The sequence below is a fragment of the Syngnathus typhle genome, linkage group LG3, assembly GCF_033458585.1.
Source record: "Syngnathus typhle isolate RoL2023-S1 ecotype Sweden linkage group LG3, RoL_Styp_1.0, whole genome shotgun sequence".
In the NCBI taxonomy this organism is placed as follows: Eukaryota; Metazoa; Chordata; class Actinopteri; order Syngnathiformes; family Syngnathidae; genus Syngnathus; species Syngnathus typhle.
In genome coordinates, this window is record NC_083740.1 from 50,731 (window position 1) to 61,770 (window position 11,040).

At 54.9% G+C, this 11,040-nt stretch overlaps 3 protein-coding genes across 5 annotated transcripts; 2 read left to right on the plus strand and 1 right to left on the minus strand.

Moving 5' to 3' along the window:
* Positions 1 to 648: 648 nt before the first annotated feature.
* Positions 649 to 6,676, plus strand: mtif2 (mitochondrial translational initiation factor 2). Of its 3 annotated transcripts, none has more exons than XM_061274653.1 (12): positions 649 to 780; positions 850 to 973; positions 1,157 to 1,313; positions 1,421 to 1,581; positions 1,808 to 1,984; positions 2,165 to 2,429; positions 2,774 to 2,978; positions 3,313 to 3,565; positions 5,161 to 5,301; positions 5,554 to 5,718; positions 5,787 to 5,927; positions 6,128 to 6,676. In XM_061274653.1, exons 1-12 carry the CDS (start codon positions 649 to 651, stop codon positions 6,298 to 6,300), a joined length of 2,094 nt encoding a protein of 697 aa, XP_061130637.1. In that variant the 3' UTR covers positions 6,301 to 6,676. The 3 variants fall into 3 exon arrangements, with proteins under 3 accessions (XP_061130637.1, XP_061130638.1, XP_061130636.1); XM_061274654.1 differs by having other exon boundaries at positions 859 to 973; XM_061274652.1 differs by having other exon boundaries at positions 649 to 973.
* On the minus strand, positions 6,034 to 9,587 carry sde2 (SDE2 telomere maintenance homolog (S. pombe)). Its single transcript, XM_061274658.1, has 8 exons — positions 9,339 to 9,587; positions 8,393 to 8,513; positions 8,197 to 8,308; positions 7,592 to 7,761; positions 7,436 to 7,520; positions 7,282 to 7,368; positions 7,130 to 7,205; positions 6,034 to 6,487 (listed from the first exon to the last, which is right to left on the minus strand). The coding sequence occupies exons 1-8, from the start codon at positions 9,585 to 9,587 to the stop codon at positions 6,440 to 6,442; spliced, it is 948 nt and encodes a 315-aa protein (XP_061130642.1). The 3' UTR covers positions 6,034 to 6,439.
* A 252-nt stretch (positions 9,588 to 9,839) lies between these two features.
* Positions 9,840 to 10,604, plus strand: mrps28 (mitochondrial ribosomal protein S28). The gene has a single exon (XM_061274659.1). The coding sequence runs from the start codon at positions 9,840 to 9,842 to the stop codon at positions 10,365 to 10,367; it is 528 nt and encodes a 175-aa protein (XP_061130643.1). The 3' UTR covers positions 10,368 to 10,604.
* The last annotated feature ends 436 nt before the right edge of the window (positions 10,605 to 11,040 follow it).

Genomic DNA, 11,040 nt, shown 5'->3' on the forward strand with positions numbered 1-11,040 from the left:
CCATAAATGGATTAAAAGCGACAAGGTACGTCCCGTTGGTTTACACGGTCAAGTTGTGCCGTTCACGTGTGTGTATGATCATTTGAGCAAACGGAGCATTATGTCCGCGTACTAAAGGAGAGTTGTTAGTGCGTAGACATTTCCAAACATTTTCTTCTGAAGCGCAATCCCGAAACGTGCGATTGTGTGCGTGAGCGTGCTCACGCTCATACGCTCACGTAGTTACGACTGTATGTGCGTCCACTCGGATGTGGGAGCGGGTGTGTGTACGCGTGCACGCTCGCGTCGGGTGAAATCCCCAAAAAGAGCCCACTCTGCCCGACCTCTGGATACTTGAAATGATACGCGAAGACGCGATACATTTCACGGAGGACTGCAGGATATGGGGCTGTCACATATTGCAATCGGCAAAAATTGCGACGTCTTTATTATCGAAGGAAATGATGACGTGTTGGCCTGAGGCACATCCTATTGCTCCCCGTGCAACGTTTGGCAATGCTCGTGCTCGTGTTTGTTATGCATTTGCCGTTTTGGCATCCAAGCAGATTTCAGCCTCTGCGTGCAGCCACTTGGCCCGGCCGGGCCTTCGGGGGCCACGTTCCCAAGCGACGTTGTCTTTTCTTTCCTCTCGCTCGCCCGTCAGTGACCATGCTGCAGATGATGACGCTGACGTCCCGGGCGAGGGCCGGTGTTCGCCGTCCGTCCCGCAGCACTATCCTGCCGCCCTTGCTCTGTCGTGCTGTGTCCGCCGCCGCCGCCCCTCTGCTGGCCTCCAAGCAGGTGAGCGAGCGAGCGCTCTCCATCTCTGCCGGCAGCACCCCTCCCTCACGTGTAACAACCATAACCCAGCCCCGGCAGTTCAAAGGTCAGAGGAAGGAGCAGAGGCCAAAGGTGAGCGCCAACAAGCAGGAAGTGGAGATCAGGCAATCCATGACAGTGGAGGCCCTCGCACGAGCCATGAAGAAAGCCCCCGGTAAATTGCCATCAATCTGAAAGGGGAGCGCGAGTTTCGAGGAGGGGCGCGAGTGACCAAGATGATCGAGTTGCTTAGGAGCCGTGGAAATCTCTACACGAGCCAGCGCGCAGCTGCCAATTTGGAAGGACAATTTTGCACCTGCTCGAGTGGACAGTGGCGGCTGCACTGTGCTGTGTGTAGATCACGTGTTGGAGGCGCTGACGGACGCGCCGACGAACGCCGCCTCGGTGCTGGACGAGCGGCAAATCAAGGAAGCGGTGATGCGCTCGGGCATGAAGTTCCGCTGGGAGAAGCTGAGCCAGACGCCGCAGCGCCACAACAGAGACGCCGTGCCCAGGTGAACCAGGCGCTAGCCGTTTGACGATTGCAACGACAACAGTGCGGTGGGGGGGGACTGCCCGGGCAGGCCTTGCGCTTTTTTTCCCCTTGATACTGTGTGCGCAGACCCCCGGCGGATCCCGGCAAGCTGGTGCGGCGGCCCCCGGTGATCACCATCATGGGCCACGTGGACCACGGCAAGACCACGCTGCTGGACAGCCTGAGGAAAAGCCAGCTGGCGGCGGCTGAGGCCGGCGGCATCACGCAGCGCATCGGCGCCTTCGCAGGTATCGTCGCCTTTCCCTTTTGCGAGCGACTCCAACGCGAGACGAAGATGATCGCGCAGCCCAAATATTTCATGCAATTGTGCCTGAACAGCACACTGACTCAACGGGACCTTATAGTGTATAGAGCCCATATGTGACCGACGTTTGCCGCGATAACTCCGCCGCCGCCGCTGCTGCTTTATCGCCGGTCGTCTCTCTTTGAGCCCGCGCTGTTTTTGAGCCGCAGTGGAGTTGGCGACGGGCGAGAGGATCACCTTCCTGGACACGCCGGGTCACGCCGCCTTCTCGGCCATGAGGGCCCGCGGCGCCGGCGCCACCGACATCGTCATCCTGGTGGTGGCCGCCGACGATGGCGTCATGGATCAGACGGTGGAGTCCATCCGGCACGCCAAGAGAGCGGAAGGTACTGTCCAACCGTACCAGACTTGATACAGAGTGTTTTCGCTATTATTGCCATACGTTGTTGCTTGTGCTGCTCCGCCCCCACCTGGCTCATTCTTGCTGTGTGGCGCTAATACTCTTGGTGCGCCTTTTTGCCGCGTGGGTGAACACTTTGCATGGGCGGCTGTCATCTCGCTCGCAGTTCCCATCATCGTGGCGGTCAACAAATGCGACAAGGCTCGTGCCGATCCCCGGCGGGTCACACGAGAACTGCTGGCCCACGAAGTGGTGTGCGAGGACTTCGGGGGCGACGTCCAGGCCGTGCAAGTGTCGGCCCTGAAGGGGCACAACTTGCCGGCGCTGGTCGAGGCCACAGCGGCCCTAGCTGAGATTCTGGAGCTGAAGGCGGAACCCCAAGGCGCTGCGGAGGGCCTGGTGGTGGAGAGCCGCACGGACAAAGGCAAAGGGTGAGGTACCGGGCTTCCCTCATTCGCCACGGCGGGCGGGGCTCACCAACCTCGGCTTCTCAAAAAGAGCCTTTTCGCTGGACCGGGTACCCAGGGAAGGCGTCCGCGTGCGCCTCAGCTCTCAAAATACCATTGGTCCTGGTTCGGAACATTTGGCTTTGCCGCGTCCGCTGCAAATAGCGAGGCGGGTTTCCTCCTTAGCCCCCGGACGTCCATGTTGGGCCTCCTTTTGTAAAAGGAAGGGAGAGGTATTTGTTTGAGAGCCACAGGTTGCAGACCCCCCTTTTGTCTGTGTGTGTGTGCGTGCTCGGCCACTTGACCTGCCGGTGCTTGTCGCCCCTCAGTCCCGTGACCACCATGCTGGTCCAGCGGGGGGCCCTGCGGCGAGGCTGCGTGCTGGTGGCGGGCAAGACCTGGGCCAAGGTGCGCCACCTATGGGACGAGCACGGCTGCGCGGTGGAGGAGGCGGGGCCCGGCGTAGCGGTGGAGGTGGCGGGCTGGAAGGATGTGCCCTCTGCCGGCGACGTGATCCTGGAGGTGGAGTCGGAGGTAGGCGTTCATTTGGCGTCCACTCTTGTCAACTCCTCCTCCTCATATAGTGAAAGAGCGGAGCGTTATTTCAAGTGCGCAAATGGGATTCGCTCACTATGCAGTTCCCGGTTGGGTCCACATCCACGTGTTGCGCATGAGAAAATCGGCTAAATGGTCGATTGTTGTTGTCTGACGTCAAAGCCGTCGCTTGCTTGTTTGTTGTTTGCATACACTGCGACGCGCCGGCTTCGACGTTAGCGTGGATGTTGAGGTCATTCCAAAGCTTCGAATAGCGATGCGGCCTAGCAAACGACACCAAGCCAAACTGACGGCGGGCACTTTGTGTCAGCAGCGGCGAGCCAAGGAGGTGGTGACCTGGCGGAGTCAGGAGGAGGAGCTGGAGCGGCAGGGGGCGGAGCACACCGCCGTGGAGGCCAAGCGGCGGGAGCACGACGACACCTACAGGAAGGAGAGGGCGGAGTTGGCGCATCTCGGTTGGCGGCAGAGGAAGTCGCTGCTCTACCGCAGAAACAAGAGCAAGTTTTCCAACAGGCCCGGCGAGAAAACGGCACCAGTGCACGTGGGCCTGCCGCTGGTCATCAAAGGTACACACCCCGCCGCGCCGCTGGCTGGCTGACACGCCCGCCAAAAGGAATTTGAAATTGAAAGTGGCACTACCCCAACTCGGCGCAGGTGTGGCTGCCCAATTTGCCATCCATCATGGGCCTTTTTCAAACGGCTTCTGCTGTGGTTGCGTGCAATTAATGGCTAATGCTCCCTGAAAACCAACCCTCTCCATTCGATAGGAACGCGCATTCAAGTGCTTTGTCCGTCCCACTATGGCTACAGTAGGTGAATGCTAATCACTAGGGGTGTAACGATACATCAATACACATCGATTAATCGATATAATGCTCTACGATTTATTGGCATCGATGCTAAAGGTAAACATCGATTTATATCGCCGTGTTTGACCTCGGACATTAGACGCGAAATCCAGTTCATTGTTGCTTGCTTCCTCTTTCCGGGAGCAGTGCGCCCGGCGTTGTTGAGCACGCACGTGAAAGGGGAGGCGTCAACTAGTACGCGGCTCCTGGGCTGCTGCTATGGCTAGTGTCCAAAAAGACGAGGAAATTTGCTCCCCTTTAGGCTTCAAGTCATTCGTTTGGAAGCACTTTGGATTCCAAAGAAAAGATGGCTCAACGGACAAGACACGTGCAGTTTGTAAATCCTGCCATGCGGTGATCAAATATTCAGGGAGCACAAATCTCGCCGCACATTTAAAGAAAAATCACGACATCAAAGTTCAGTGTTAAAGTAAGCAATTTGTATACTACAATACTCTTGTCATTTCCTAAATAAAGAGTTTGCAGTAACTTGTTGATTTTGCGTATGAATTGTTATAAATCAGGATATTGTTCTATATTTTTTATTTAAAAAAAAAAAAAAAAAATCGATCGTAGAGCACTATATCGCTATATATCGTGAATGAATCGCAGCAGGCTTTAAGATATCGGCAAATATCGTATCGTAGTTCTTTCTATCGATATTATATCGTATCGTGGCAAAACCCGCCATTTACACCCCTCCTAATCACATCCATTGAACGCCGTGTCATGGCGGCGCCCGTCAAAGTGCACGCACGACGAAGAAAGGACAGGCCAAGTAGCACAAGCGCGCAGATAAGAGCACCGTTCTTGCTCGTGCTTCTCTCCTACCTACGAAAAAGGACGTGTGAGCATTCCCTCATTATTTAAGGCGCGAGGCAAACTTAAAGGGAGCTGTCAATCAAACGGCGCGAGCCAAACACGCTGCAGACGGCAACTCCGTAACGGACAATGTATTAACAATAAAGTGTACTCACTCGGTGTCAAAGACGCATACGGTCACGTCGAACTCCCATCCGAACATGAGTCCGGCACAAGTTGTAAACAATCACTGACTTGCGAGGCAATTCTCGCGAGAATGAAATGCCATGGTGACGTCACTTTCAGCACGCCATAGACGCGTCGCGATACGACAGTAATGAACACAACATTCATGCAAAAAAAAAAACCTTAAGGAAATCACCTTTAAAAAAAAAAAGAAAAAAAGCACACAAAAACCACGCAGAAAAATGAAATAAACGTTAACAAAACAAAATCACGGGAAAAGTGGCAGAAATGTTCGTGTTTCTGTCAATTTGCCTTGCCCCCGCCAGCTGATGCAGACGGCTCCTTGGAGGCCATCTTGAACATCCTGGACACCTACGACGCCGACCATCAGTGCCGCCTGGACGTGGTGCACTTTGGCATCGGCGACGTCTCCGAAAACGACCTCAACATGGCGGAAACCTTTGGAGGTAGCCAGCGACCCAAAGCGGACGCGTGCGTCGTAGCGCCACGCCAGACCTCACGTCTGCCCGAGGCGCCGCGGCGAGCGAATGCCTTTGAGAGGCGGGTCTGGCCAATGACAAAGTGGTCGCTTAGCTACCGTGTCATACTCTTCTGCGACACAAAGGCAAAACTCGTAACGTCGGGGTTGCGTGAAATCATATTTGATGTGGGTGAGGGCGGAAGAGGTCGTCACCGGGCGTCGCCCTCTCCGCCCCCAGGCAGCGTGTACGGCTTCAACGTGGCGGCGAGCAAGGCCATCCAGCAAACGGCGTCGCACCGCAACATCCCCGTCAGGCTTCACGACATCATCTACAAAATGGTGGACCAGCTCAAGGCCGAGATTGGTGACAAGCTACCGCCGCTGGTCACTTGCCAGATCCTGGGTGAGTCGCCACGGCCGGCGTACGCGCGTGACTGCTTCCGTCCCCTAATCATTTGCTTCCGCCCTCAGGCGAGGCCACGGTCCTGGCCGTCTTTGACGTGACGGCGGGTAAAAAGAAGATGGCGGTGGCCGGCTGCCGCGTTGTCAAGGGTCAGCTGGAGCGCAAGATGAAGTTTCGACTGATTCGCGACGGCGAGACGCTGTGGGAGGGTGAGCGCTTGGTCTTTGATTTTTTGCATCTCTCACCTTTTGTGCATGGCGCGTCTGGTGTTAAGACGTGTCCAAATTAATCTCCAAAGAGGAATTGAGCCAGAAAGCTGGTCTGGGCTGGCCTGGCCTGGCCTGGCCTCCTTTTATTGAATGCAGTCAAGTCAAGATTGCGTTGCGTGCGTGGGTGCGTGCGCCTTTAGGAGGCCTGCTGGCATTGAAGCATCACAAGGAGGACGTCAACACGGCCAAGGCGGGCGGCGAGTGCGGCCTGTCGGCCGACGGGAACATCACCTTCCTGCCCGGCGACGTGGTCCACTGCTTCAGAGAAGCGGAGGAGCCGCAGGTCAGCGCCTGGGAGCCCCCTGGATTCTGAGGACCTCCAAAAACAAAGACGCCAGTTGAAAAAGACAAAAAGGAAAAAAAGCAAGTTGAAAGATGCCAGTCGGGGAAAGACAAAAAAGAAAAAAAGAAGTTGGCAGCCACCGCCCGCTGCTGCTTTGGCGCTTCCCCATTCAGACGGACGCTCCCGCCTGGCCGAGAACATCTCCCGCCTGGGCGTGCTGTGGAACACACAGAGTACACCTTTCAATTTTTGGAGTTGCGGGAGATTTTTTTAGTTTTTTTAAAGGACTGCTGTGCACTGGGGCAAAAAGAGAAGGAACACTTTGTGGGTGGATTGATTTGAATGAGCTTTGTGGGTGGCAGCAAATGCAATGGCTGCTCTTGAAATAAAATGAATAATGGGCTCACTCGCCAATCCATCTCTCGGCCACAGGTCCGTGCGGAATGGTCCCTTGCGGACAAACGGGCCGTCGAGACCAACGCGCGGCTCCAAGCGCAACGTGAATACAGAATATTGACATCTTGTCATGTTTGAATTGTTGTTATGGCGCCTTCTATACATCCAGATTGGGAATCAAAAGACATCGCCGAGGCTACGCGATTCAGCCATCAAATTGACAACTTGTTGGCCAAAGCAGGAATTGAAACATTTCTCCTTGAGCCACTCACTGTTTTCCTTTCAAAACCATACGTTAGGAAATGGAAGAAGTGCTGTTGGGAGGATTTTGAGGTGAGCGAGTGAGCGAGTGAGCGAGCGAGCGAGCGAGCCTGTTCGCCCGCCCACAGGTCCCTCATTGGTTAATTGGCTGTGGATTAACACCAAGGAGGGTCGGCTCCTCGCCAATGGCAGCAGCTGTTACCTGCGGGCCAGGTGAGCATTTGGCGGCCATGCCCCTTTTCCCCTCAGGGGGCGCCATCTCCTCCACCTCCGGCGTCCTGAGCACAAAACGTTTGCTCGTCGACGTCACCACAACCGTTGCCACAATCCAAACCAAATGAGCCGCGGTCCTACCCCTCGCCGGCGGTCGCAGGCTCCGCCTCCTCCTCGTCCGTAGACTCGACATGTTCCTCCTCCGAGCTCAGATCATCCAAGCCGGTCCTGTTGCCGTGACAACAGCCAGACATGAGCGCATTTTTCCTCTGCACGTCCTTGCGACGGCGCTCACCAAAAACACGCCGCCGTCTTCTTCTTCTTAGTTGGAGGATGGGTGTGGGCGGGGCCTGCTCGCTTGGAGGCCGTCGCTTGCAGACCTGGCCATAATAGACAATGTGGTTTCTTTGCGGACTTTGCGCGCCATATCTGAAGCAAGCTGGCGTGAAACCTTTGAGCACGGAGTCCTCCAGCCTCTCGGCCAGGCTGTGGCACTGCTGCTGGTAGGCGGGGTCGCTGAACTGATGCGCAGGCTCGGCCGTTTTCCTCTGCAGACGCTCGGCGCGCTGCCGCTCCTTCTCGGCCTCGCGCTCCGCTTGCTGCTTGAGCCACTCGCCCATCCTGCCGAACATTAACGAGTCAGACGGGATCGTGGAAAGGTACGAGTCGGTTGCCAGCACGTAGCTGCACCAAGGCACTTTTGTTGAGAAGAGGTTCCTCGCAGCTAGCAAAGCTTTTTTTCCTCCATCGAGTCAGGAGATGAGAACCTTTTTGCTGTGCTGCTTCCTGCGATTGGCAAAATATTCAAGCAAGGCCACCAAACATCACGTCATAGCTTGCACCCCAACTTTGACGCGACTTCACCAAGTGTTGGGGATGCCGCTACCAAATAGTTCTGGAGTCTCATCAAGTATTGCATCAGACTGGAAAAGGGAGGCTTCCGAGACGCTGTGACCTTCGGACGCGCGTCCCGGTTAACTCGACTCGGATTCCAAAGCGCTCGCTCACCAGTCCATTGACGACCCATTTGTTGAATGAGCACATTTTAGCACTCACTCTTTCTCGTGGTTGACGTCTCGCAGGCGGCGTCCGCTCAGGTCTCGACAGGCCTCGCGATTGGTCGTCTTCTCGATCTGAGCGCCGAGTGCTCGCAGCATGGAGCCAAAGCCTGCCGGGAGCGGAGAGGTCAGGTCAGAGGTCGGGTGGCTAAGCATCACCCGGCATCCGCCCGCCCCGAACCCCGCTCGCTCACCTCCTTTGCCTCCAAGCAGACGGGGCACCAGCCGATAGACGGCGCCGCCCCGCAAACGCTCGTCCGGCCGGGTCACGCGGCCGTCTCTGCTGACGTAGAAGTCGAGCGGCGACGACGGAGCCTGAAAGTCACGGCACCTCTTCAATATCAGCGTTAGCACGATGGATCAGACAGGGCATGGTTGAAGACGCCCGTGACGTTTCGCACGGTGGCACTCGAAACGACATGACCACATTGTGCATAACAGCGTGTTAGTGGGCGTTAGCGGGCGTTAGCTCTGCTCGCCTCGGCTGCGCAAATTTATTGCTATTTAATTGGGCCTCACTAACAGCTTGAAAAATCTGACTGACAAAAGTCACATTTTTGTAGTTGTGTCTGTGAACTTCCAAAGGTTTGGTGTTGATTTGGTACCATCTCGTGGCCGCACAAGTCGTATTTCAAAAACGCACTCAACCGGATTCGCGGCCAATAACGTAGGGGGATTTCATTAGGATTTGTCAGCTGTGGGGCCCTGAAGCTCTCATGCGATTAAGGCCTACAGAAATGAATGAACACAAAACTTTGTATTTTGTGGCGGGGCATTTAATACAAGTTATCGCTATTGTTGCCATGTAGATACTTGCGTGTGATACAAGCGTATGTTCGAAGGTAAGCTCACCTGTAGCCACAGATTCACATTTCCTTCCGATTTTGATCAGCTGTTATATTTTCGTGACCATAAAATAACATTTTGGGCACACATTACGCCAAATTAGTTGCGGAAATACATTTAAGTCTATGGCACGTCAGACTGTCAAGTCTAAATATTAACATATAGTGTGTACGTTTGCGAGACGACTTTTTTCTAGCATTGCAAAGAATTTGAGACTACGCTCAAGTGTTAATATGCTAACTGTTGGCTTAGCACAGCAGTTTAAAGTCAGTAGATTTCGCCGTCCAAACTCACCCATTGTTGGACAAAGCGCTCCAGAACATCTCCAACCGACGAACCTTGAGGGAAAACACACGGGGAAAAGCGCAAGCGGCCCGGGCCGCAAACAAAAACCTCCGTGGTCGTTGCCATGTTAACGTCACACGGTGTTAGCCTAGCTTGAGTTTGAGAAGCTTCTGTTTCCGCTTCTTCTTCGTTTCCGTCTTCTTCTTCTTCTTCCTTCAGTCGATTGGCTAACAAATCTGGGCCCTTTACCGCCACCATCTGAACTGGATCACTTACGCTAGTCACCTTTCAAAACATCCAGCCATCCATCCAGCCAGCCAACCAGCCAGCCAAGCCACCGCTTTCGGCCATAGAGCGCAAATATTTCCTGATGCTCTTTTCTTCTTTTTTTTTTTTTTTTACAAAATAATGTCAGCAAAAAAAATATGTCTTTGATTGTGTGGTGGGTGAGCATCCAGCAAGCGCACGCATCCTGTCTCCGCTGAGGAGCGCTAATGAGCGAGTGACAAAATGTCGGCCGTGTGGAAGGTCGCCCTCGTCGGCCGCCGTGGGCTTGCCCTGGTTCCGGCGGTCCCGCAGCGAAGCCGCTTCTGCTCCGGTTCCGGAAGCTCCTCCGACAAGCCCAAGTCGGGCTTCGCGGCCGCCTTCACCTCCCAGTCGGAGCTCCGTCACCGCGAACCCTCTGCCGGAGCGTCGTCGGCCCGTGACGAAGAGTCCACCACGTTCGCTGAGCTCCTTCGCCGCAGCCCTCTGGTCCAGATGGGACCGGGTAAAGACAAGACGGTGGTCGGGAAGATATTCCACGTCGTCGGCGACGACCTGTACGTCGACTTCGGCTCCAAGTTTCACGCCGTGTGTCGACGTCCGGCGTCCGGCGACAAGCTACAGAGGGGCGCCAGGGTTCGCCTGAGGCTCCACGACGCCGAGCTCACCGGACGCTTCCTCGGGGCCGACGCCGACGTCACCCTGCTGGAGGCACACGCCACCCTTCTCGGAGCCCTGGACACCGCCGGCAGGGACGGACCGAGCCGATCCTGAACCGGCCGGCGTTGGAACGTCCACGCGTGGCGGTCACTTCCTTGACTCAGCATGTCGTTGGCCAAGCTAGGCTGATTCTAACAGAGCTGATCTCATGGATCAAGTACAAATGCTGCGTTCGATGCGAATGTCAACACCAAAGATGGCTGATCCCGACAGACTGTTTGTTCTTCCCATTTTGGCAAGGTTTTCCTTCATTTTTTTTTTATATAAATAAAGGCATGCATCTTCAAAGTATTTGCTACATTTCACCAACTAACTTCATGTAGGTGGATAGCGGTATGTGTTCACGCAGTCAGTACATATCAGGCTAAACGGATCGCTAAATGCATGTCATGGGTTAAATTAGGAAACAAATCAAGGATGCAGCATGTGCTGAAGTGAAGCTATCGGCAGCCATGTTGCGTTGCCAACCGCTAAACGCGCCCAATCCGATCATGTTCATTTCCCCGCGGTGTTTTCAGTTCACATCACTGCATTTTCTGTCTTCACTTCACTTGACCGCCCATCCTTGTGCAAATTCACGAAGCCTTCGAACCCAGTCGTTCGCGCTAACCTTCGTCTCCATGGAGACGTTGAGCGAAGGTTGCATTGGTGCATAGCCAGCCTATCTTACTCTTGTCTCGGGAGTGTAGATGAAAAATAGCCTTATAGCAAATACTGTTGTACTTAC

Excerpts from the sequence above, each read along its gene's own strand:
- sde2 (XM_061274658.1), bottom strand. The coding sequence starts at position 9,587 with ATGGTGGCGGTAAAGGGCCCAGATTTGTTAGCCAATCGACTGAAGGAA. Across the intron at positions 7,521-7,591 it reads GGAGGACTCCGTGCTCAAAG|GTCTGCAAGCGACGGCCTCC; the intron begins GTTTCACGCCAG and ends TATTATGGCCAG. Across the intron at positions 7,369-7,435 it reads AAGACGGCGGCGTGTTTTTG|GACCGGCTTGGATGATCTGA; the intron begins GTGAGCGCCGTC and ends TCACGGCAACAG.
- mtif2 (XM_061274652.1), top strand. The coding sequence starts at position 649 with ATGCTGCAGATGATGACGCTGACGTCCCGGGCGAGGGCCGGTGTTCGC. Across the intron at positions 974-1,156 it reads AGCCATGAAGAAAGCCCCCG|ATCACGTGTTGGAGGCGCTG; the intron begins GTAAATTGCCAT and ends TGCTGTGTGTAG. Across the intron at positions 3,566-5,160 it reads CCTGCCGCTGGTCATCAAAG|CTGATGCAGACGGCTCCTTG; the intron begins GTACACACCCCG and ends TGCCCCCGCCAG.
- mrps28 (XM_061274659.1), top strand. The coding sequence starts at position 9,840 with ATGTCGGCCGTGTGGAAGGTCGCCCTCGTCGGCCGCCGTGGGCTTGCC.